This window comes from Schistocerca serialis, chromosome 1 (assembly GCF_023864345.2).
Source record: "Schistocerca serialis cubense isolate TAMUIC-IGC-003099 chromosome 1, iqSchSeri2.2, whole genome shotgun sequence".
In the NCBI taxonomy this organism is placed as follows: Eukaryota; Metazoa; Arthropoda; class Insecta; order Orthoptera; family Acrididae; genus Schistocerca; species Schistocerca serialis.
In genome coordinates this window covers 1,145,109,370-1,145,136,718 of record NC_064638.1, presented here as the reverse complement: position 1 = coordinate 1,145,136,718, position 27,349 = coordinate 1,145,109,370, and the positions used below count along the sequence as shown (strand labels likewise).

The 27,349-nt window shown below is 40.2% G+C and overlaps 1 protein-coding gene across 2 annotated transcripts in view; it reads left to right on the top strand.

Moving 5' to 3' along the window:
* The window catches only part of LOC126417668 (phytanoyl-CoA dioxygenase, peroxisomal-like), a 71,504-nt gene that overhangs the window by 12,580 nt on the left and 31,575 nt on the right, over positions 1-27,349 (top strand). For both annotated transcript variants that reach the window (XM_050085138.1, XM_050085137.1), the window contains exons 2-4: positions 4,281-4,358; positions 16,925-17,088; positions 17,382-17,547. In XM_050085138.1, the coding sequence (XP_049941095.1) occupies positions 4,293-4,358; positions 16,925-17,088; positions 17,382-17,547 (396 nt within the window). In that variant the 5' untranslated portion in view covers positions 4,281-4,292. The remainder of the gene's footprint in view (positions 1-4,280; positions 4,359-16,924; positions 17,089-17,381; positions 17,548-27,349) is intronic.

Sequence of the window (27,349 nt, the reverse complement as noted above, 5' to 3'; positions counted from 1 at the left end):
GCATGCACACACGCAAGGTGCACAGTACCTTACACAATCTCCCATTAAAACTGCATATACGACTTTGATTAATTACGTATTTTTCATGGAATACTCTTTTGAGATTTAAATAAAAGCATGTAATTGTTGTAACACTTTTTTTAAAAAACTAATTGGGATCATAGCAAATGTTTGCTTGAAAATACTGTTGACATTGACTAGTGTGTAAAGTTCATTATTTATTTGGGGCACTGGTATAAGAATGTGTACATCCATACAGTCTGCTATTTTAAGCATTCATTCGAACTTGTACCAGTAAAATGCATGTTGTAATATTACCAGCAATCAATTGTTCATAGACAATAAGTATTTGTACAATATATAAAATGCTTACATAACTGTGTATTATTTCACTTGACTTGTCTGTATTTACATTACTAGCACTAGATATGTAATCAACAGGACCAAATAAAAAATCAAATCAAGTATGGCATATAGTATATGAATATAATTATTTGCTACTAGGTTGTTGAAAGTATTCATTTACACTGTAATAGCAGTTGGTCATTAAAAATGTGAATTTGCTTCCATAAATGTAGACAATTTTTTAATTTCCTTATGTGTGCAGGAAGTTGGTTATACAATTTTGTACCTTGAATGTTTGTTTGTTTCTGTGCAACATGCTTGCTTACTCTTTGTACATGGATATCGTTGCACTTTTTGTATTACCTGAATGCAGATCTGAGTTGGTGTTGAAATTTTGAATGCACCTTTTTATGGTAATTACACCTGTTTGTATGTACAGTCACGGTAAAGGTAGAATATTTAGCTGTTGGAATATCTGTTTGGTGGGTGTTAACCTTGAACTGTTGGTAATCATACTAACAGCTTGTTTTTGTGGTGTGAAGATGATTTTTAGATTTATCATAGTATGACCCTAGAAACTGCAGCTGTAGGTAACAGCAGTGTGAATGTAAGCAAAGTAGACAGTTCTGCTTCACTATATACTAGACACATTACTAATTCTATGTAGTGAAAAGCAAGAACTTAACATGCTAGTGAGATAGCTTATGTGGACTTTAAAGTCTACATTTTCGTCTATATGGACACCTAAAGATTTTGTGATAGTTACTCTCTTAACTTCTTTATTTTTTATTCTGTGGTCCAGGTCATTTTGTGATTGTTTTGCTGAAATGGATGTGATTAGTTTTTGAAATATTTAAAGTTAGCTTGTTCATTTCAAACCAGTTTTGTAAACATTCCGAAACTGTGGTTGCAGATGTTGAAAACATGTGATTTACATTAGTTACAATGACTTTGGTATCACAGCAAACTGTGTTATATGGCACTGATTGGAATTTTGATGTCATTTACATAAATTAGAAATAAGAGAGGTCCTAGAACGCTTCTGTGATATCTAAATTGGTACAGTCCAAAAATCAGATCTGTAAGCAATACTTTTTTTAAAATGTTGGTTGAAGTAATTTCTACTACATATCTTCTTCTATTATGGAGAGAAGACTGAAACTTTTATTTTCGACTCCTCTTATACCAATAGCTTCTAATTTGTTTAGCAAGATATCATGTTGGACAGTATAAAAAGTCCAAATTTATTTCTATTTTACTGTTGTGTCTGTCTAGTCCCATTACAACATTTTCAATGAAATGGGTAATAGCTGATTCTGTACTCAGTTCTTATGGAAACCTTGTTGGTTTACAGAGAAGAGATTAAATTTTTCAAGGAACTTAGTATTCTACGTTTCAGGACTGGCTCTATTACTTTTGAAAATACAGATAATAAAGCAATTGGTCTATAATTTCCCACTTCATATCTATTGCCCTTTTTATACAGTGGTTTTATTTGTGAAATTTTTAATCTTTGAGAAAACACTCCTTCTGATAATGATATATTCATGATGTGTGAGGGCAGTCCTGGTATGACAGTAGCATTTTATGACTGAATCAGGTACTTCGTCAATTCCTAAAGACAATTTATTCCTCATTGTTTTTAGTTTTCTGAGAACTTCTGATTTATTTGTTGGGCATAGCAATATTGAAATGACACTTAGTATGAAAAGAGGAAGAAGGTGTATTGTACTATGAAAAAAATGCAAAATAGAAACAGTCAATGGTCCAAAGACAAGAAGTGCAATACAGGGCAGTTTGAAGTAGCAACAGCATTGTGGTTAAGTGGTTATGGTATTGGACTGCCATGCAAATGGGTGTTCAAACTTCACTTGTGCTCCGGTATATAAGAGGGGTAAAAGAGCAGACCCGCAAAATTACAGTCCAACATCTCTAACTTCTATTTGCTGCAGCCTCCTTGAACATATTTTCAGTTCAAATATAATAAACTTTCTTGAAACTGAGAACCTTATGTCCCCGAATGACCATGGTTTTAGAAAGCACTGCTCATGCAAAACTCAGCTTACCCTTTTTTCACATGATATACTGCAAACTATGGATGAAGGATAACAGGCAGATTGCATATTTCTAGATTTCTGGAAAGATTTGACACAGTGTCCCATTGCAGGCTGTTAATGAAGGTATGAGCATATGGAGTAAGTTGACAGGTATGTGAGTGACTCGAAGACTTCTTAATTTATAAAACCCAGTATGTTGTACTCGATGGCGAATGTTCATTAGAGGTAAGGGTATCGTCCGGAGTGCCCCAGGGAAGTGTGATAGGACCCCTGTTGTTCTCTGTATACTTAAATGATTTAGCAGACAGGATGGGCAGCAATTGATGGTTGTTTGTGTATGATTCCGTTGTGTATGGTAAGGTGTTGAAGTTGAGTGACTGTAGGGAGATACAAGATGACTTGAACAAAATGTCCAGGTGGTTTGATGAATGGCGGCTAGCACTAAAGATGGAAAAATGTAAGTTAATGCGGATGAGTAGGTATATCAAACTTGTAATATTCGGATACAATATTACTAGTGTACTACTTGACACTGTCAAGTTGTTTAAATATCTGGGTGTAAAACTGCAAACCGATATGAAGTGGAACGAGAATGTGAGAACTGTGGTAGAGAAGGCGAATGGTCGACTTCAGTTTATTGGGAAAATTTTATTAAAGACTGGTTCACCTGTTAAGGTCACATATAGGATGCTGATGCGACCTGTTCTTGAGTACTGCTTGAGTGTTTGGGATCTGTACCAGTTCGGATTGATGGAAGACATTGAAGAAATTCAGAGGAAGGCTGCTAGATTTGCTGCTGGTAGGTTCGAACAACATGTAAGTGGTATGGAGATGCTTTGGGAATCCCTGGAGGGAAGGCGATGTTCTTTTCGAGAAACACTATTGAGAAAATTTAGAGAACCAGCATTTCAAGCTGACTGCTGAAGGATTCTACTGCTGCCAACATACACTGCATGTAAGGATCGCAAAGATAAGAGAATGAAATCACCCTCTAACCTTCCCCCCACCCCCCCCCCCCCTTCCCCCCATTTCGTACCAACCTTTACACTGTGTTATCTGTTGAGATTATTAATGTTGTCTGTGTTTTTGTGTTTTTCTAGCTTCTTATGATACTAGTCATCTGGAAGGCTGACATAAGAATATGAGAGTGCTCTATTCTAGTTAGATAACATAACTATTTTGGTCCATGGTTCTGTGATTCTTCATCCTGGATGTATTATATACCTCTGTTTTAGCCTAAGAACTTATAGTGATGTATCACATTACGTAGAATGAATTGATAATTCTCTCTATTGGGTATCATAAATTTACCCCCTTTTTTTTCTTTGAAAATGCTTGTAGTTGAATTATTGTTTTCATTTCATATGTAATTTGAATTTCAGCTATTTTGTGTTGTAATTCATCTTTTGCTGGCTGCTAGTTACCTTACTCTTCCAAATCTTTACTGACTACTACTGCTGTTTCAAACATTTTCCATTCTCAGTTGTGGATGCCTTTGATTAAATATTGAAAGTTTCTTAATCTTCACAAATTTAAAAGGCATCTACACTGGACACTACCAGTGCAGATGACTCAATTTTCTTTCTGTCCTCTTGTTTTTACCAACAAATTTAAGTGACGTAATGCCTTTTGTTTTGCAAATGGTTCAGGGTATCAAAACATGGTTTTCAGCAAATGAATGTACACAATGTACATAAGTTTTTTGTTCAGTTAGTACTCTTTAACTTTTGTATTAAAACATACTAATTTTTGATATCTTGAACCTTTCAGGAGATGAATGTGCTTTTTTTCCAATTTAATTTTTATTTGAACCCGTGCCAAGTAATCATGACCTAGGATGACCAATTTAACACCAGTTTCTATTATTGTTTGTTGCAGAATTGAAGCAAAATGGCTGTGGACAGACTGAAAACCATACAGCGCCATCTGCAGCACCGCTTGGAGTCCCCTCGTCCTGTATCCTTCGCTGATTGTCTTAGAAAGGCAGCGGGCTGCTGCAGAAAATGAGCTCATAAAAATTAGCAACAGGACACAACCCAATTTATTCAACCTTTCCTCCTATTTTCCAAACAAATGAACACCAGTAAGTCGTAACACAAGTTAATATCCCCGGTGACATGACTAATGGTAAAAGAATGAAATATTTGACCACCAAATTCAGTTACTCTATTGACAGTGACCGAAAGCACAGAGATAAAAAATAACCAACCAAATAGTTATAGGTACACTGTATTTAGTGTTGCAGATTGAGAGGGGGAGTAGCTGAGCTTCTTGTTCAGTGAACTGACTTGGTGATACATGGTCATTCTTCAGTTTCTTTTTAACATAATTTCAATCAATTTCAGAGAGTTAAATCCTATCACCAGGCTGGCACCTTCTGGGATTTGTCAATAATCAACATTGCCAACCTGAATGGGAGTCATGGCACTGCAACAACCGTCAGCCGACAAACCAACTGGCCAGTCAGCTTCTGGAAGGTGCCTGAGGATGGTATTCAAGCATCCCAAAGTCGACTGCATGAGAGACAATAAATTTTTAATGGGATACAGTACGATGAGCAAACGAATTGAACAAATAGAAGCAGCTGATTTACTCGAGTTTACAGTGCACTGATTGCTGTCATATAATAGTCTGAAGCCCACAATCAACAAAGAGATTACATAAGAAATTAAAGCACCGAAAACAGTTATTCTTCCAGTTAGCTGTATGAGGAGGAGAATAAAGTCCATCAGAATGTAAAACTTGCTGAGATGGGAAGACTGGCTTGTACTTGCCTACAGCAGGCACAACTCACAGTGCTGCTGATAGAAAATGGACAGCTTTTGAAACAGTAGGTTCCTTCTTCGAGGAGGGCGAGGAATTTGTTGTGGAGGACTGGTAAGGGAGGAGAGAGGGTAGCTAACTCAGATTGTAAGTTAGACGAGAAAGGGGGCAAGAACAGAGAAAGATCGACAAAACATCTATGTGCTTCAGGATCTTTGAGCACATTCAGAACATAAATACTGTGAGTTTCCTACATCTGCATGATTACTCTGCAACTCACATTTAGGTGTTTGGCAGAAGGTCCGCAGAACGACTTGTTGGTAATGTTTCATGTGATGTGGTGGGAAGTGAATGCAACAAATCGCATGTCGAATGTGGCTAGCTAGTCATAGTGGTTGTTCATAATTTCCTGTGCTTCAGACATGTCAACTGGTAACTTGTTTCACCCACACCAATAAAACCTGACCTATTATGTCCTATCCTAACTACCATATTGGAAATTGCAACTTATTGGGAAAACACGGCCAATGTTTATGATGACCAAGATTGTAGGATTTGTACTGGACAACCAGAAAACATTAATAATTGGTTCCTTTTACTGATCCCCCGATTCAGATGATACATTTGTTGAACAGATCAAAGAAAACTTGAGTGTCATTTCAAATGATACAGTGGCAAAAATACACACTTAAAGCTGGTTGTAGGCATAACATAACATCCGAAATTGTACTGAATGCCTTCTCAGAAAATTATTTTGAACAATTAGTTCAGGAGCCCAATTGAAGTGTAAACAGTTGTGAAGACATACTTGACCACTGAGCAACAAATAATCCTAACCAAATAGAGAGTGTCATGCCAGATACAGGGATTGGTTTGTAGCTAGACTAAATACCATAACATTCAAATCTATCAAACATAAATGCACAATACATCTACTTAAAAAATCAGATAAAAATCTCTAGACACCTTCCTAAGAGACAGTCTCCACTAATTCCAATTTGACTTTGTGAGCATAGACTTGATATAATTTAAATGGAAAGAAATAGTACTGACAGCAGTTGAGAGATATATATATCAAATAAATTAATAAGAGGTGGTACTGATCTCCCATGATACACAAAACAGATCAGAACACTATTGCAGAAGCAATGGAAAAAGCATGGCAAATTTAAAAGAAATAAAAATCCACAAGATCTGTAAAGTTTTACAGAAGCTCAAAATTTAGTTCAAACTTCAATGCAAGATGCTTTTAATGCCACAACAAAATTCTGTCTTGAGATTTGATGGAAAACCCTGAGAGATAATGCTTGTATGTGAAGTACACCAGTGGCAAGACACAATCAGTGCATTCGCTGCACACTAACAATGGTGGTATTATTGATGATAGTGCCTGTAAAGCAGAGTTACTAAACAAGTTTTCTGAAATTCCTTCAAAGAAGAAGATGAAGTGAACATTCCGGAATTTGAATCAAGAAAAAGTGCCAGCAAGATTAGCTTAGAAGTAGATACCTCCAGATTAGCTGAGTAGCTTAAAACCCTTCAGAAAGGCAAGGCCTCTGGTCCAGACTGTGTACCAGTCAAGTTCTTTCAGAGTATGCTGATACAGTAGCTCCCTACTTAGCTGTCATATACAACCACTCACTCATGGAATGATCCATACCCAAAGAGTGGAAAATTTGCACAAGTCACACCAATACCCAAGAAAGGAAATATGAATAATCTGCTGAATTACAGACTCGTATTACTAACATTGATTTACTGTGCTTGAACATTATGAATCACCTTGAAGAAAATGCTTTATTGATGAACAGTCACCCGGTTTAAAAAAATATTGTTCTTGTGAAACACAATTAGCTTTATAGTTTCATGAAGCAATGAGTGCTATTTACAGGGGATGTTAGATTGATTCCGTATTTTTAGATTTCCAGTAGGCTTTTGACACTTTCCTCACAAGTGACTTCTAATTAAATTGCATGCGTATGGTGTATTATCTCAGTTGTGAGACCAGATCCGTGATTTCCTGTCAGATATGTCACAATTTGTAATAATTGATGCAAAGTCATTGAGTAAAACAGAAGTAATAAGTAATATCGGGTGTTCCCCAAGAAAGTGTTATATGCCATCTGTTGTTCCTGAACTACATCAACGATTTAGGAGACAATCTTAGCAGCGCTCTTGGATTGTCTGCAGATGATGCAGTCGTTCACCATCTTGTAAAGATGATCCAAAAGAATTGTAAAATGATTTAGACAAGATATCATGTACATTATAATTATCCGGGCTGTTATGCCGTGGTCGGTTGACGAATTCTGTGTCGATTCCCAACGTTTCGTCTCTGGCTGCGGGAGACATCTTCAAGGGCGTCCGTAGCTCAATGGAAGGTCCAACACACCCACTGGCTCGCTACTGACTGCCGCTAAATTCCGTGTCCGCGCGCTCCCATGCCGCGGCGTGACGTCACATGTTTTGAAAACGTCAGTGCAATTGGCCGCTGTCCATTGCCGTCGATCGCCGTTGCCATCACCCAGTAGTGGGCGGGTTGTACACATCTTCTTTAACACCGGCATCCATATGCCGTTTAATTTCACACCCTCCTCCTTACGGTTGAAATTATTAGGGTGTTTAGCGATTTCGATTGCCTCCCTGTAGAGCCTTTCGTAATATCCGCTTGTGGCCGCTAGTACTTGCGTCTCCTCGAAACGAATATTGTGGTTCCCTGGCTGGAAAGCATGCTCCGCAACAGCTGACCGTTCCGCTTCTCCTCTTCTGCAGTTTCCCTTACGCTCTTCCAAACGTTTAGAAACAGTTCTTTTAGTGGTACCCACATAAACATCACCACACCTGCATGGGATCCTATACACTCCAGCTTTTTCCAGTGGTTTGCGAGCGTCCTTGGCAGGCTTAAGGTATTCCTGTATCTTCCTGGTGGGCTTGTAAATTACGGTAATATTCCGCTTCGTCAAGATTCTCCCTATTCTTTCCGTTACATTTTTAACAAACATTAGATTTTGCAGTAGCCTGTACGTCGGTATGATTTCTGCGTGGGTGCCTCAACGCACGTTTTATTTCGGCGGACAAATATCCGTTCTTCATTAGTGCATTGTGGAGATGTTCCATCTCAGCGTCGAGCAACTCAGGTTCACAAGTATTTCTAGCTCTGTCTGCTAACGTCTTGATAACACCCCGCTTCTGTTGTGGGTGGTGGTTCGAACCCCGGTGCAAATAACGGTCCGTGTGCGTGGGTTTGCGGTATACTGAGTGGCCCAAACTACCATTTTCGTTTCTAAAAACAAGCACATCGAGGAAATGTAACTTGCCGTCTACCTCCTCCTCCATTGTAAACTGAATTCTCGAGTTTATACTGTTCAGATGGTCGTGGAACTGTCTTAGTTCCTCCCTACCATGTCTCCACAGCACAAACGTGTCATCCACGTATCGAAACCATACATTTGGTTTTTTGCTGGCAGTACCTAAGGCCTGTTCTTCGAATTTCTCCATAAAGAAGTTTGCAATTACGGGACTTAGGGGGCTTCCCATAGCCACGCCATCCATTTGCTCATAAAACTGTTCATTCCACTTGAAGTATGTGGTCGTCAAACAACGCTTCTGAAATATCGGCAGGAAAAATTCGATCCAGCTGTTCCAATACATCATTAAGTGGAACCATAGTAAACAGCGATACCACATCGAAGCTGACCAATATGTCCTCCGGCTGGACCACTATGCCATTCAATCTGCTGATGAAATGTGTCAAATTCTTTATATAAGAGTCCGAACGGCCCACATGTGGTTTTAGCAGCGTAGTCAAAAACTTGGCTAACGAGTAGGTGGGCGAACCAGTGGCACTTAGTATCGGTCTTAACGGCACATTTTCTTTATGAATTTTGGGCAATCCATACATTTGGTTTTCTGCTGGCGGTACCTAAGGCCTGTTCTTCGAATTTCTCCATAAAGAAGTTTGCAATTAGGGGTCCAGCCGGAGGACATATTGGTCAGCTTCGATGTCTTCCTCATGCCATGAAACAAACAGAAACAATGATTATTTTACAAAAGGACAACACATTTAAATAAGAAATTAAGTTCTGAATCGAATAACATGATAGATATCGTGAAATTACTCTTATCTTGTCACCTGCATACACTGGGGCAGTGAGAATCCTGGTGTAACTGCTGCTAATTTCTGTTATACACGTGCACACACACACACACACACACACACACACACACACACACACACAAAAGCACCATTCATTTGTCTTTAAGATGAATTGCTGTGTGGCTGTTGATCAGATAAAGGATTTTAAACACACTTTATACTTTCACTCATTTGTGGTTCACAGCAGTTTGGTGTAGGGGAGCAGTCTTGCTGTGGTTCGGATAATGAAGCAGCTGCTGTGTGCTCTGCAGCTAGGTATTTGGTGGCTTTTTGTCAGCACTTGGGATGGTCCGTGTACATGCAGAAGGGTTAGAAGTTGATGGGCTCCTATAATATGGTGTACCTCAGGTGAGAGAAGCATCATTATAAGCATTATCCAGACAAAGACCATAGGTAGTATGTGTAGGTGGCAGTATCAACTGCATAACGCCAAAAATGAAATAATCTGTTTGACCGAAGTCAGCTTTATAACACAAACTAAAACACCTTATCAACAGGATGTATGGCGTGGGATATTTCACCTGAAGATCACTGGATAAAGCTAATCTAGTCCCCTTACCAAAGGAATAATACATCACAGAAAGTAAAGATTATGGACAATTCTTTTCATACACTGCATTACAAAGTCAGTATGTAACCTTTTAATCAGATGATTTGAAAGAAAAATTGAAGAAAGCCTGGGGTACAAACAGTTCGGGTTTTGGAAAGGCAAAGGTACAGGAGATGCTGTTGCATGATAGAGGATGATAGTACAGAGAAAGTTATCATTTGTAACACTTTTACTCTCATTTGTCCTTGACTACTGAATTTCCACAGATTTCAACTGTAATTCCAGTTTACTCCAAAATAATGAGCTTGTTGCATTTTTTAATTATTCAAGAGCAGGAAGAGAAACATAATTTTTTTTTTTTTTTTTTTTTTTTTTTTTTTTTTTTTTTTTCTTTTAATCGATCCTCTTGATGATGGATGATTGCAGTAATCCCATTAAAAGTGTGGCTTTTTGTTATTTGTGTACTACATGTGAAACTGGTGAGTTTTTAAAATTAATTTCAACATCAAATTTCAATAATACTTTTATTTATTCATAACTTACTTGGTCTCACAACATTTGAAATTACATAACTGCATATTAGCACAGCCTTCCACTGTAATAATGCAAACAAAATAGTGTGTGTGTGAAAACACAGTCAACATTATGAATCTGTTTCATTGCAGGAAAAGTGTGACATTAAAGGTTCCAGATGGATATATTATATAAGTTGTATCCGAACACAAATCTGTAGTGCTACCATCTTTATAACACATTTGTAACTGTGAATTACTGGTTACCCTAAGACAACTCACCTGTAAAGCAATGCATCATATGTTTGTTGAAAGCAGTCTTATGATGAATTTATAAATTTGCAATTGGTAACAGTACTTTTTTTGAATAAAGTAACCTGAAACCAGTTTGTGGCTGGTTGCAGTACACCATCAACAATTTACTTCACATAAAAGCCACAGGATCCAACAATGTTTTTATTTGACAAAATTACATCATTCCACTCTGCATGCTCAGCCACCACTGTCTTACAAAAATTCCCACCAAAACTCTCAACAAAAAGAGTTCAGAGATATAGCTTACATATAAAGATGAAAGTAGTCAATTTCTGACAGTAGAATGTAATTGGATAGTTTTAATATAACCTACATATAAAGATAGTTAAATACAAAGATTTCTTTATGGCAATTGACTTTATAAAATGAAATAATTAATTGAGACATTTTAATTTTATATTGTGGTTGGATATGGAAATGAAGTCCCATGCTTCTTGATAGAGCGTAGGGGAACGATTCGTGAGACCTGCACCGCCGTACTGGGCGAGGTCCTAATGGAGGTGTTTTGCCATTGCCTTCCTCAGAGCATAATGGGAATGAATGATGATGACGACAAAGACACAACAACATCCAGTCATTTCAGGGCAGATAAAAATCCCTGACCTCGCTGGGAATCGAACCCCAGACCCCGTGCTCAGAAAGCAAGATCACTACCGCGAGACCATGAGTGACAGACTTATATTGTGTTTAAGAAAATAAATAAAAATCATTACTAATAGCTTATGCAATAGGATAACATATGTAATTGTTAGTTATACTATCTTCTCTTCAATATAAAATCATTTTGTTTCGGCAGAAGTATACCTATAAAATGGTAGATGGCACTCATCAGTGCCACACTGTTGTGACACCAAATGAAGAGACTCTTACACAATGGAACAAACATCTGTATCTTTACATATATAAAAAGTCAAGAAGTATATGTAAATCTGTTTTGTCTACTGGGGAAAGGTGACTGAGAGAGTTGACTCTCAAAGATGTGTGTGCAGAGTGGAAGGCCAGAAGAACGATAAAAGAAATAAAAAACTGGTGCTAAGGATTGGAGATTAGGAATTGTGAAATGGATGATGTAGGAGGTGAATAAAATGTTCTGTTCTCAGGCCACGTCAATGGTGATAAAATTCTCAATCTTCCAATAACTGTCATAGCCATTGCCCTCATTAGTTAACACTACTGACTGTGGCACAGCTTGGAAACAGAGAACTTTCTATCCAGTTATGCTGCCATGAAAGGCTCAGATATTCAAAGAAGTGTTAGATGAGTATGTTGTCTGTTACCAACACTTTTCAATATTTATGCTGAGAAAGAGACAGAGGTGTAGAATAAGGGATGTAATAGTAGGAGAAAAGGTAGACAGTGAATTATTCAGACAATTAATCAGTGTCAGCTGAATCAGAGCTTCATAAAAGTTTGTGGAATACGGATAAACATAGGAAAGACTGAAGTTATGAGAATCAGCTGACAAAGGTTTCATCAAAATATCATTTGGCAGAAGACTTCAGATTGGATAAAACCTTTATCTACTTTAGAAGTTTTTTGGTGGAAATGAGAAGCCATGTGGACAAAAAATAAGTAGAATGTCTATGACTAAAATTGCTTTTGGAAGATGAAAGGTTTATTGACAGCAAAAAGAATACAATTGGAATAGAGAGAGAGAGAGAGAGAGAGAGAGAGAGAGCGAGCATGGGAGGTGGGGTGGGGGGAGGGTGGACGACATCAGAAGTGGACGAAGTTGGAGGCTGGCAAGACATTAAAGGAGAGGCACAGTGTCTCAGAACTCTGCAAGTGGGAACTGGCTGTAAATGTGCTTAGCTTCTATGACTCATCTGGCTTAAATTAAGTCTCACCTGGTGCAGCCACTAACAATTAGTTGTTCCTTCTCGTATCATCCAGTAAGTCTCCCGTGACCTGGGGTTGTGGGTGACTTTTCCATAAATCTTCCCTTAAACCTCATTAGTCCTTTTCTTTCAGCCCATCTCCTTTCTCATCGCCCTTTTGAAATGAGGAGGAGCCACTGGCTCTGCAAGCTTGTATGTTTCCACCTCTTTTGTGCATTTGGTCCTGGTTGTCTGTCCATATTATGTTTTCCAACAGTAATTTATCTGAATAAATTTTTAAGATCAGTAAGCCTCTCTCTGATTCACAAGATGTTTGTGAGTGTAAGTACCAGGGGTGATCAAAACATTTCTGTGAAGCTGTAGAGTTCAGAATCGGTATCAAAATAGCCATGAGCATTGAGGCAATCATTCCACCAAAGCACCAGGTCAGAGATACTCGTTTGATAAAACACTGTGTTCTGCCGCACGAAGAAGTCCGTAACTGCCCACTGCACACCTTTACCAGCCAGGAATTGTCGATCCTTGAGACCTGAGACCTTTTTAAACGACCAAAGGCATGATAATTCTATGGAGAGAGCTTGGGACTATGGAGCAGGTGGTGAAGTGTCTCCCACTTGATGGACTGAGGTCTCATGTCGAATTGCAATGAGGAGGGAACTTGGCGCACCATTCCACAACAGTGATTTTTGACAGATGTGTTGCTCGACACAACATTCTTCATTCCCTGGTGAATGTTCGCTGGCGTTTGTTCTTCAGCAGCTGGAAAAAGAATAACGGCACATTGATCCTGTTGGGACACATTTGGTGATAAAATTTCTGTAGTTCACATTTCTGAATTAGTGCATGCATGTCAGAAAGCCACAAATGCCACGCTAATCCCTTGCCTACATGGCAGAGCTTGTGTACGTGCGTCAGAGTTGTGCTACGTGGCACAGCTCCAGTAATGCCCTCAGATGAAAACATTTTGATCACCCCTTTTATTGTGCGGCTTGACTCTTCTCAGATTGTATGCTCTCAGAATTTTGTTAGCAATCTCTGTGATGCACGACACCTCAACATCTTCACTGTACACTGTTACCCACTGTGAAGTGCTTGGCAGAGGGTACTTCTGTTTTATACCTCCATTTCCGTTGGGAGGATGTTTGCGTAAATCCCTCTGTGAATGCAGTAATTAGTCTAATCCTGCCATTGCAACCCCTGTGGGAGTGACATGTAAGGGTGGTGGTAAATTCCTAGATTACTCACTTAGTACTGATTCTTGAAACTTTGTAAGTAGATTTTGTTGCTCGAGAGTTGATGTCTGTCATCCATCCACTGCCATTGGAGGTTTCTCTTAATTTCTGTGAAGCTGTCTCATTCGTCAAAAATCTGGGACCATCTACACTGCCCTTCTGTGTAGACTTTAAATATCCTGTGTAGTCCTCTTGGTTTTCAGGCCTCTCTTCTATCATAGTTTTACGAGTAACACAGTCACAAAAGATGGTATTAACCTATGTTACTTATCTGTTTGCTTAGTTTGGTGTGGATCCCACTAACTTGAAAAACAGTTTAGGATGATTTGCAAGAGTGATTTGTAAGCAGTCTCCTTTGTAGACTGCTTGTATGTTTCCAGCATTCTACTCATGAAATGAGGTCTACAGCTTGCCTGACCTCCAACCGGGCATTTCGTTTTATATCCCCAGAAATTATTTTAGCCACACATTTGTGTGAGTTGACCGATTCCACTCATATTGTTATTATATGGTACTGTGTTAATGCATTTTGTGAAGTGTAAAGTTTTACATTTGTGAACCTTTAGAGCAAATTACCAGTCTTTGCACTACTTTAAACCCTTTTGAAGATATGAATGAATATGTGTACAACTTTTTCCAAATAGTACTTCATTACAGGTAACTTAGAAACACTGAAGAAACCTTATATGAGAAACTGCTGCAGAAATGTCACTATTCAGTGTAGAATTCGTGAGTACAACCTGAAAATTTGAGTAGGAGAGAGCAAATACTTATGTCAGTCAATTTTTAAAGGGTTGTTACTTTTTAAGACAAATTATTGGTTACATATTAATTATGTATCCAGTATATTATATTATATTATATTATATTAATGATATAAGATAATTGTAAACCAATTTTTGTTTTTTGACGAGTCTCCTGTACATTAAGTTGATGACTTGAAATTGTATTTTCTGAGACAATAAACTTCTATTGTATTCTATTCTGGTCTCTACCAACTGCAAAAAGTCTGAAGCTTTTCACAGTTTTGTCTGCCAGGTCACTACAAAACAATATGAACTTCAGGAGCTCCATCATCTACATCAGTCAGTGAGTCTCCATCCGAGTTAACTTGCTGCACTACCAAGAAGTCTTCTGTTGATTCACAGATTTCATTGATAGCACATACAGATGTGCTCTGGTTATTAAGTGTTGATCTTATATGGATTCATATGCTTTTCAGAAATCAGGAAGTGCCACAGCCACTTGGTTGGTTTGATCCATGGGTTACAGGATATCGTGTGAGCAAGAGCAAAGTGCACATTGTATTTCAAATGACCAGTGTTTTCAGAATCTGTACCAGTTGGTGCAGAGATCAGTCTCTCTGAGACACCTCATTACATGTGAGCACAGAATATGCACTAGAGGGATGTCAGTGGTAATTTGTGTTGCAGATGTGTGTGAACTGTTGTTTTTTTTTTTTTTTTTTTTTTTTTTTTTTTACAACTACTGTGCATAGTTTTATTTTTTTAAGGAATATGTGGTACTTACAGTTAAAAAAGGGGCTAAATCAGTCACAAATTCTGTAGAGTGTCTGACTGGGATTGCATCAGTTTCTGAGATCTCATTTAATTTTAATGGTTTGAGTTGTTTCCCACAGGAAGACGGCACTATCAATACATCTTGCAGTGGTGCTAGAATTAACCTGCAGCGGTACTCGTCGATCTGTACATGAAGCTCACCATTTCTGTTTATGCTTCCCTAGTCTCTCTTGTAGCATTTACCATTGGAGTCTGCTGAGCATACCAGTAATGGCTTTCCACATACTAAGCGAACCTGTGATGAAACATGCCATTCTTATTCAGGTCTTCTCTGTTTCACCTGTAAATACTATCTAGTAAGGAACCCAGACTGGTGAGTAGTATTCGTAAATTATTGAAGCATGTTTTTTGTAAGCCACTTCTTGTGTGGTTGCATTATCTTTCTTAGGATTCTTCAAATGAATGTCAGCCTGCCATCTGTTTTTTCTACAATGAGCCTCACATGGTCATTCCTCTATTGGTCAATCTGGTCAGTTACCTCTATTTATTTTTTAGTCATTACTGGTTCCAGTGATTTATTGTGTAATCAGCAGTAATGGGCCTTTCCATGGTATATTTATTTACATTCATGGTCAGCTGGAGTTCTTGCTCTAATCATCTGTCCTATGCAGGTCTCCTGCATTTCACTATAGTTTTCTTGCACTCCAAGTTATTTTATATTTGGCAGTTTCATGCTGCTGTGATTGATGTTCTGAGTTCTGCCTGTTATTAAGTCCTGAATCGAGTCACAAAGAGGGTCCGATATTTGGTTAGCTCATATTTCGTGTACTGAGTGATGATGCAGAACTGCAGAAAATGCCTTTCAGAAGTTGAGAATCTCAGCATCAACCACTACATTGCTATTTAATGCCCTCTGGATCTTGTGGCCAAACAGAGGAAGCTGAATCCCACAAGAACTTTGTGAAATCCGCATTGACACCTTTAGAAGAGATTTCTGTTCTCCAGGAAAGTTAGGATTCACAAGTATAAAATATGTTCCATAATTCTCCATAAACTGATGCAATCGTATAGGCTGAACACTGAACGACCTGCACTTCCCTCTACTTGCTTTGGAACCCTTCATTTCTCCAACAACCCGTGATAAATTGCTGCTAGAAGGTGTCAGTTACATTTGCAAAATCTGTTTTCGATCATATCTCACAAATTCCAGATGATTTTCTTCAGTTGTACAATTGTAGTTGATTTTCTATTCAATGATCTCAATATCTGCCATTTCAGCGTTCACATAATATTGAAAAGAGGAATTTGATCTACTGCTGTGAAACAATTTTGGATGACCAACTTCTGTATTTTGGACTTTTGCCTGTGTTCTTCCTTTTGCATATTAATTTTTATTGGAAAATTAAGAACTTACATTAGTAAGAGCTTCAGATAGGTTTGGAAAGAAATGTATGAAATATTTATCAAATTTGACTCATTTTATATGTAATTCAAGTTAGACACGAGGGGGAGTGGGTTCGGGGTGTGTGTGTGTGTGTGTGTGTGTGTGTGTGTGTGTGTGTGTGTGTGTGTGTGTGTGTCGGGGGTTTGAGTTACCATAGATCTTGCAATATTTCTCCTTAACAAAGTTCAACAGACACCAAATTTAACATCTACAGCAGTTTTTCCAAGTAGTAATAGTGAATTTAGATATTCTCTGGACAACAAACTGTTAACCTATGCTCAAAGAAGATTTTATGAAGAAAATGGCTACATTGTTATTCCCGGCTTAATTGAAGATGGCCTTCTTGATGAATGCAGGTGAGTAATTTCAGATATTACAGATTTGATTGTGTGTGAATTGCTTTATACCACCTAAACTATCTCCTCCTGCTTGCTTTCCTATAACACTGTCTGTGCCCTCCTTTGCGCACTTTCAGTATTCTCAGGACACTAACATTTCCTTCCAGTTTTAATGCTTATCTTTCACTCATCATATACTGGCAGCTTTTTATTAGTGTACTGAAAAGAGTTCTTCAGAAGTGTTGTTTACCATTGTTACATTTGCACCTTTCTTTTAAGTCTTTTGCCCCTATAGATTGTTTTTGTTTCAGGGATCATTTTGTTGACATATGCCATGGACGCGTTGACAAGGGCAACATGGTTTTGATGAAAGACATTTCACTGGCCAAAACTGGAGCAACAGGAGAGTACCTGTATTATAAAGCTCAAGACATTTTATGGGATGAAATCTTTGCCAAGTACATCACTCATCCATTGGTAAATAATGTTCACATGTAATACAAAATGTAACATACAAACTTGGTTAAGAAATGGTGTATTTTTGGCATCTCCTAAACTGTGTCTCTATGGCACATGCAGTGTGTGAAAGTTATAAACACCGCAATGAAAACATGGGTGTTAATAGAGCAGTATTGACTACCATCCACAATAAGAGGAACGTCAACGTAGTTAAGCAGTGGTCATATATGGACTCTGTGGCAGAGACTCACACCATGCAATCTGTTAGTAAATCAATTTATTGCTTTTATGTTCATAGGCTTAAATGACCTGTGTCAATATGAATAAAATTATTTTGGGTATTAGGCTGTGTCGTCGGAAACATGAAAACAACTTAAGTGCCGGTTGTCATTAGAAACACTAAAACAACTAAAGTGCTGATGGACTTTGCAGATATCCTGTTCAGAGTGTCCTGAAGAGCAATGCTGCAAAGTTGGTCCGTATGTCAGCACTTTAGTTGTTTTAGTGTTTCATAATGATCTGACCAAAACCCAAAATGATTTCATTAAAATTTATTGCATTTTTTGGCTTCAGATATTAATGAATAAAATTACAAATGGACAACGTGGCCGACCTATACTACTCTGAGCCAAAATTTCAAAAACTGCCATCAGAAACAGTTAAAAAAATGCTATAGCTAGCTTTCATAAGTGTTTGCAACATGAACAAAGGAGTGAAGAATAAGTTGTGACAGGTTGGAAAATGGGGACAAGTCACTCAGACCCTAGGTCAAGAAGTACACAATTGTGTGGACAAAGGGAGACAAAGATAAAGTGGGAGCTTCAAAGAGTTCAAAGACAGTACCTTAGTAAGCACAGTTCTAATTTCAGTTCAAAGATGACAGAACACAGAATAGGAAGCAAAGGGGGATAAGAGGTAAAAGAAGTGGAATGAATAATGCAGTTAAGAACGAAAATAAAAAGAGTGAAATATTTGAATTTGTAATTAAGTGTTCCAATGGAAAAGGTGAGACAGACTGCTTTCAAAGGAGGCATAACCTAGCATTGTGGCAAAATGTACAGATATGTTGAAGAGCAAGTTTGTGTTTTCAGAGCTCCAGTAATATAATACTGGGTGAGAGGATCCCTATCATATAGCAGGCATTTAGTTGGGTTCCTTCAGTCATGCTGCAGAGCTGCCCAGCAAGTGGGTACTGGGTTTCTCCAAGGTGGACGGTTCTTAGGAGTTATTACTCAGACAGTATCTGTCCGATAAAAACATGTTTGTCTACAGCACATATGGTTTCAAACATTGCTCTGTATTTGATATTGTGAGATTTACAAATGGTGGGGCAGAAGTGCTAAAGGGTGGGTGTATCAGGCAGACTTTTCAGGGGAATATCATGCAGTTTGTCAAGGATGACCTTACACTATCTGATGAAATTTTATAGAAAAGTTGTGGTAGAATGTAAATACTTTGGGAGTAAAGGAGACCTTCATCAACAGTCAGATGAAAGAAAACTTTTTAGAGTTAGAGTATGCACACATAGCACTGCCGGAGTTGCAGATCGCCAGGTGGACTAGTGTGAGGTGGGTAGGGGGGGGAGAGAGAGGTGTGAGGCAGGAAGCAGGACAAGATTTTGGAGGTGGATGGCTTGGAGGGAGGCAGCCAGTTAGCAGGCTAGGAATGCGGGATGGAGGGGTAGCAGGTGCATGGACAAGATGTGTGATGCCCAGTTGTCAGAACCGATGGCGAGCACCACATGCTGAAGGCGAAGTGAATTGCGAGGGGGGTGAAGGGCAGAGGTAGGGGAAACAGTTGCGTGGAGGTTGTGGGTTACAGGAGATGGGGGCAAGGATGACCTGGGAGCGAAGTATGTGTTGCAAGGATATCTAACACCTGTGCACTTCAGAGGAGCTGGTGGTGGAGGAGAGGATACAGGTGGTCTAGGTTGTGAAGCAGTCATTGAAAATGAGCATATTACTCTCAGCTGCACATTATACAGGGTGATTCAAAAAGAATACCACAACTTTAGGAATTTAAAACTCTGCAACGACAAAAGGCAGAGCTAAGCACTATCTGTCGGCGAATTAAGGGAGCTATAAAGTTTCATTTAGTTGTACATTTGTTCGCTTGAGGCGCTGTTGACTAGGCTGAAAACCAAACTACCCGAGGCAGCCCGTGACAGAGCACTTCATCACTGGCCTCCAAGAAGCCCTGATCTTACCCCCTGCGATTTTTTTTTATGGGGGTATGTTAAGGATATGGTGTTTCGGCCACCTCTCCCAGCCACCATTGATGATTTGAAACGAGAAATAACAGCAGCTATCCAAACTGTTGTTACGCCTGATATGCTACAGAGAGTGTGGAACGAGTTGGAGTATCGGGTTGATATTGCTCGTGTGTCTGGAGGGGGCCATATTGAACATCTCTGAACTTGTTTTTGAGTGAAAAAAAAAAACCTTTTTAAATACTCTTTGTAATGATGTATAACAGAAGGTTCTATTATGTTTCTTTCATTAAATACACATTTTTAAAGTTGTGGTATTCTTTTTGAATCACCCTGTACTACTGGGTGGTCAACTTGGTCCTTGGCAACAGTTTGATTATGGTCATTCATCCTTGTCATCAGCTGATCATACTGACATAAAAAACTGTGCAATGTTTGCATCGGATGGTATATGACATGGCGAAAGTGCTGAGTGCATGGATTGGGCAGGTCTTTCATCTTGGTCTTCCAAAGGGATGATTACTGTAGCAACGGGTTGGGAGTGAGAGTAGTATAGGGATGAACTAAGATGTTGTGAACATTGGATGGGCAGTGGAAAACCACTTGGGGGGGGGAGGGGGGGGGGGGGAGGATGCTGGATAATGTCTCTCATTTCAGGGCACAATGATAGATAATCAAAGACCTATCAAAATGTATGGTTCTTTTGTTGCAGTCCAGGGTGATTTTGGATCACAAGAGGGGCCTACTTTGTATTTGATTCTTGGAGGGTAGTGGGAGGATTGGGGGCATATGAGGATGTGGCATGGGAAATCTGTTTGTGGACTAGATTTGGGGGTAGTGTCTGTCTGTGGTGGCCATTGTGAGACCTTCAGCATACTGAGAAAATTAGTTTTCATCACTGCAGATTCATGGTGCACAGGTAGCCAGGGTGTGGGAGGGATTTTTTGGTGTGGAAGGGACAGCAGCTGTTGAAGTACAGGTACTGTTGATTAGTAGATTTAATGTGGACAAAGTTACGGATGGAACTGTCAGAGAGGTTGAGGCCAACGTCCAGGAGGGTACCACATTGAGTTGAAGAGGCCTGGCTGAAACAGATGGGAGAGATGTTGAGGTTGTGAAGGAATGAGGTGAGGGTGTCTTGGCTCTTGACTCCAGATAATGAAGATATCATCAGTGAACCTGAACCAGACTCGGTGTAGGGAGTTGTGGGAGGCAAGGAAGGTTTCCTCTAGATGGCCCATAAACAGGCTGACATAGAAGGGTGCCATGTGGGTACCCATGGGGCTGTGCCACAGATTTGTTTGTATACCTTCCCTTCAGAGGAAATTAGTTGTGTGGTAGGGTATAGTTGGTAAGGTGTATGAGGAATGAGGTAGTGAATTTAGAGTCTGAAGGTGACTAGAAGAGATAGAGTTCAATAGCAGCAAGCCCAATGGCATGAGAGATGTTGGCATGTAAGGAGGTGGCATCAACAGTTACGGGTGTGGATCCAGCAGGTAAAAGGGAGGGGATGGTGTAGAGTTGTTGAAGGAAGTGGTTATTACACTACTGACCATTGAAATTACTACACCATGAAGATGACGTGCTACAGACGTGAAATTTAATGGACAGGAAGAAGATGCTGTGATATGCAAATGATTAGCTTTTCAGAGCATTCACACAAAGTTGGCGCCCGTGGCGACACCTACAATGTGCTGACATGAGGAAAGTTTCCAATCGATTTCTCATACACAAACAGCAGTTGACCAGCGTTGCCTGGGGAAACGTTGTTGTGATGCCTTGTGTAAGGAGGAGAAATGTGTACCATCACATTTCCGACTTTGATAAAGGTCGTATTGTAGCCTATCGTGAGTGTGCTTTATCGTATCGCGACATTGCTGCTCACATTGGTCGAGATCCAATTACTGTTAGGAGAATGTGGAATCGGTGAGTTCAGGAGGGTAATACGGAACGCCTTGCTGGATCCCAATGGCCTCGTTTCACTCGCAGTCGAGATGACAGGCATCTTATCCGCATGGCTGTAACGGATCATGCAGCCACGTCTCAATCCCTGAGTCAACAGATGGGGACGTTTGCAAGACAACAACCATCTGCACGAATGGTTTGACGACGTTTGCAGCAGCATGGACTATCAGCTCGGAGACTGTGGCTGCGGTTACCCTTGACGCTGCGTCACAGACAGGAGTGCCTGTGATGATGTACTCAACGACGAACCTGGGTGCACGAATGGCAAAACGTCATTTTTTCGGATGAATCCAGGTTCTGTATACAGCATCATGATGGTCGTATCCGTGTTTGGTGACATTGCGGTGAACGCACATTGGAAGCGTGTGTTTGTCATCGCCATACTGGTGTATCATCCGCCGTGATGGTATGGGGTGCCATTGATTACACGTCTCGGTCACTTCTTGATCGCATTGACAGCACTTTGAACAGTGGACGTTACATTTCAGATGTGTTACGACCCGTGGCCCTACCCTTCATTCGATCCCTGCGAAACCCTACATTTCAGCAGGATAATGCACGACTGCATGTTGCAGGTCCTGTACAGACCTTTCTGGATACAGGAAATGTTTGACTGTTGCCCTGGCCAGCACATTCTCCAGATCTCTCACCAATGACAACGTCTGGTCAATGGTGACCGAGCAACTGGCTCGTCACAATATGCTAGTCACTACTCTTGGTGAAATGTGGTATTGTGTTGAAGCTGCATGGGCAGCTGTACCTGTACACGCCATCCAAGCTCTGTTTGACTCAGTGCCCAGGCATATCAAGGCTGTTATTACGGCCAGAGGTGGTTGTTCTGGGTACTGAGTTCTCAGGATTTATGCTCCCAAATTGCGTGAAAATGTAATCACATATCAGTTCCAGTATAATATATTTGTCCAATGAATACCTGTTTATCGTCTGCATTTCTTCTTGGTGTAGCAATTTTAATGGTCAGTAGTGTATCTTTGATGTGTTAGGCTAGCTTTTGTGCTATTGGTTGGATGTGTTAGTCAACAAGAGCGGACATTCTTGAAGTGGGAGAACAATAGCTAGCTGCAGTGTGGCATCCAGAATTTGTGTGTGTGTGTGTGTGTGTGTGTGTGTGTGTGTGTGTGTGGAGGGGGGGGGGGGTGTCATTGGGATGAGGTTGTGAGGATGGAGGTGGACTTACTGCGATAGGTTTTAGGAAGAGCCTATGGATTTCCTTAGGGATTGGAAGTTATGTTGAACTTATGAGATCTCTATGACAGAACTTGTCTCCTCTCCTTCCCCTGATCCTTGCAGTGGAAACAGTTCTTTGCAACCAGTCCCTCCAACCAAAGCCAACCTAATCCTAACATTGAACCATGTATTTCCCAGTTCATACCACTATCCAGTTGTGACTTTGTCACCTTCCAGGAATTCTGTACCCCCCAACTTGGCCACACTATCTGTCCCCAGGTCCCTTCGTAACAACACTAACATTACATCAGAAAAAAGGACAGCAATACAGAACCTGAAAGCAGGTCCTGACCTAATCATTCTCCCCACAGACAAAAGTTCCACCACTGTCATGATGAGTTGCAGTGACTTCCTGGCAGAAAGCCTCTGCCAACTGTCTGACCCCTCCAGTTACAAGGTCTGCCATAGTGATCCCGTTTTGGAAGACCATTATAACATCCAGTCTGGACTGAAATCAAAAAGGTCTTCCCAGGACCTTTCCTCAAGTCCATCTCCCTCCTCACTCCAAAATCACACTGCATGGCCATCTTCTACATGCTCCACAGAATTCCTGAAATCAGTGACATCCTACCCAAGATCCTTTCCTCTCCTCCTAAAATGGTGTTCCATCCCCCATTCAACTTATACAGTGTCCTAGTCCACCCCTGTGTCTCTCCCATTCCCAAACCCTTACCACAGGGGTCATATCCCTGTTGAAGATCCAAGTGCAAGACCTGCCGAATCCACACACCCAGCACTTCGTACTCCAGCCCTGTCACAGGCTCATCCTACCCCATCATAGGCTGAGCCACCTGTGAAGGCAGCCATGTGATACCAACTCTGCTGCAGAACCTGTACAGCTTTTTATGTTGGTATGACTACCAACCAGCTGTCCACTAGGATCAACGGCCATCACCAGACTGTTGCCAAAGAAAAAGTTGACCACCCAGAGGGACTTGTGCAGCTAAGCATAAAGTTCTCAATTTCAACGGTTGCTTCAGGACCGGGACCATCTGCATTCTTTCCTCTACCAACTGGTTCTCTGAACTAGGTAGATGGGATTTATCCTTGCTATTTTGACAATGGTAGTACTCGAAGCGAGCATCGTTACTCTGAGTCCATTTGCAATGGTAAGTAGAGAGCACCTGACACATTTCTTCAAAAGAGAGACTGGCAGGTTCCTGAAGAGCATCTAGCTAGCTGACACAAAAGGTGATAAATACGAGGAGAAATCCATGACAGAAATAAAGCTTATGCACTCCAATTGCTTGAAAATGTTGCCGAAGGCATTTTTGATATGCATCATAAATTGTCATACAGAGGAAACAGTGAGGGTTTCATCATTGAGGCTGCCCATTTGTTTAGTGCCATAGAGAGAGTCTGCTGCTGGTCGGTGAGAGCAGACAGTTTATCAGAATGCCAACCAAGTTTTATTCTGATTCCACATAATCTCAAAGTCTTCTAACTATAGAACACGTCAATATACAGTCCCTTAGGTGTGCATACAAGGCCGACGGCCTGTGGTGCACCGGACTTATGTTGGGCTGTTGGGCACACGGCACAGTGCTTGTTGCGCCGTCTGTCCACGTTGTGAGGTGACCGCTCTGTACCAGCTGTGGAGGCACATGTATTGCACACTGTTTGATTACACGTGCTAATAGTATAGTACTGGAACAAATTTCTTCCCTTTTATCATTCTGTATATTTGTCCATGTTATTGCATTCATTATTCCCATTTCTCAGTTTGCTGGGATTTCATTTTATTTATAATCCCTTCTTCCATTTAAATCTTTGTCTGTGGTACTTTGTCCATTGTGCAATAACGATTTGCATTTTAAATGTTTGTATGGTGATTACCATTAAAAAAAAAAAAAAAATTGTACATCTTGTAACAAAAAGTGGATTTTTGATTACATTGTATAGTCGATATAAGTAGGTTACATCATCCATTGTTTTTTAACTGATAAAACAGCAGTTTCAGATGTTTAAATATTATGATAGATAAATAAAAAGAATTAAATTCACATGCCCAGAGATTCCTGATGGAAAACAAATTGTAGGAAGAAAAAAAATGAGGGCAGTTGTAAAAGTTAATTCTGTAGTTAAGATGGTGTGTCACAGGAATAGAAATAAAATAATTACTTTAAGGCAATTAAGGGAGTAAACATAATGACCAAAAGTCATTTCTATAAAAATTTCAGAGTTTCTAACAAGATCCGAATTACAACATTTTGCATGTGAGGCCTGGAAGCTGCAGCAAACATACTAAAGATACTGCCTGTATTTATATTTTGCGTATTTGTCTTCTTCTGGAATATTGCTGTGCAGTGTAGGATCCTTAACCCATATGACTGATAGAGGACATTAAAAATTTCAAAGAAGGGTGGCTAGTTTTGTACTATACTGAAGAGATGAGGTGGGAGTCTCAAAGATATGATTAACAAGGTGTGGTAGGACACATTAAAACAGTGTTTTTAACTGTGGCAAAATATGTTCAGAACATTTCAATCACCAACTTTCTTCTCAGAGTGAATAAATATTGTGTTGGCTTCCCATACACAAGGAGAAATGACCCTTGTGATAAAATTTAGAGCTTGCACAGAAATAGTTCAGTGTTCTTCACAAATGCTGTTTGAGAATGGACCGGCAAAGAAATGGCCTGAAAGTCATTCTATGAACTGTTTGCAGATGTAAAGATTTTCTCACTGAAAGAGGATATTTTACGTTATATTTTACCAACTTGACACGCTCACTCCTGCATAAAAAGCACTATGGATAAAAGTAAGCAAAATTTAACCTACCAAATTGTCAAAAGAGTCTGTACTTTAAGAAGAACACGCCCACACAAAGGAAAAAAGGAAAAAGAAAGAAACTTGTGCCCCTACATATCTGGCTGGGTGCACAGTGCAAGGATTGCACACTGTGGTGGAGCAGTTTTTGTGTTGGGTGAGGCGGGTAGAGGGAGAGGGTGAGGTGTGGGGTAGGAAGAAGGAAGAAGGTGGCTGGCAGCTCTGAAGGAGGGATCCAGTTTACTGTCTAGGAAAGCGGGAGGGAGGGAGGCATGATAATTAGACAGGCTAGATCTCTGATGCTTGACCCTCAGAGTTGATGGAGAGTGGTTTATGCTGAAGGTGACGTAGGGACATGAATTGGGAGGGGATGACAGGATGAAGGGAAGGGGAACTGTTGGGTGGAAGACGTTGGGACAGTGAGTTCTCGGAGATTGAGGCTGGGATGATTGGGTGCATGAAGAGTGTGTTGCATGAGTTATTCCCATCTGTGTAGTTCAGAAAAGCTGGTAATGGAGGGAAGGGCCCAGGTGATGAAGGAGCCACTGAAATAGAGAATGTGCCCAGGTTCATGTTGGGCCACTGGGTGGTCAACTTTGTTCTTGGCAACAGTTTGGTGGTGGTCAGTCATTGTGGTGGACAGCTTGTTGGTAGTCATATTGCCATAAAAAGCTATGCAATGTGTGCGGCAGAGTTGGTATGTGACATGGCAGAAGTGCTGGGTGTGTGGACTGGGTGGGTCTTGTATTTTGATCTTTCACTGGGATATGAATCACTGTGGCAAGGGGTTGGGAGTGAGAGTGGCATAGGGATGGACTGAGACTGGCAAAGGATTTGGTTCAGTTGTTCCACTCGAGGGTGATGGGAGATGAGGGGAGCACTATTTGGTAACTGATTCTTGGGTTGTAGTTGGTGGATGGATTGATGTGTTGATGTGTGTGAGGATATAGCACAGAAAATAATTTTGCAGAGTAGATTGGGGGGGGGGGGGGGGGAGTAGTGCTTGTCTGGGAAGACACTTGGGAGACCTTCAGCATACTGAGCAAGGGAGTTCTCATCACTGCAGATATGCCATCCATGGATGGAAAGCCTGTATAAGAGGTATTTTTAGTGTGGAAGGAATGGTAGCTGTCGAAATGGTTACGTGGTTTACTTAACTGATGATCCAACATAAAAACCGAGGATGCATTTATTGAAATGCGACCTGATAAAATGACAGATCTGTCCTCATTTCTTCCAGTTGTTTACTGAAAGTTGCTCTTGCAATGGAATCGATATTTGAATGGAAGAGGATGCTGCTTGTTAAAGTAAGCACTGGGTGTGCTTTAGAAATTATCACACAGTGTTGCGGATGCGAGGATGGTGCAAACTTCAAAACTCCTGAAGGTGGAGAATGTACCTATTGTGTACGTAGCTGTTGAGATAGAATACTCATTAATGGGAACCTGCCACACGCCAAGTATACTAGGATTTTCTGGATAATGCATGGGCCCCCGTTTTGACCTTGGCTTTCGTACCTACTTACAGGATACTGTGGTTTCTGTTCCTTCGATAAAAAATTCTCCTAGCAGGCGTGGCACTGATGTCAACAAGTGGGGCTTTGGATAGGACAACAACTACGTCAGCTCAAAGA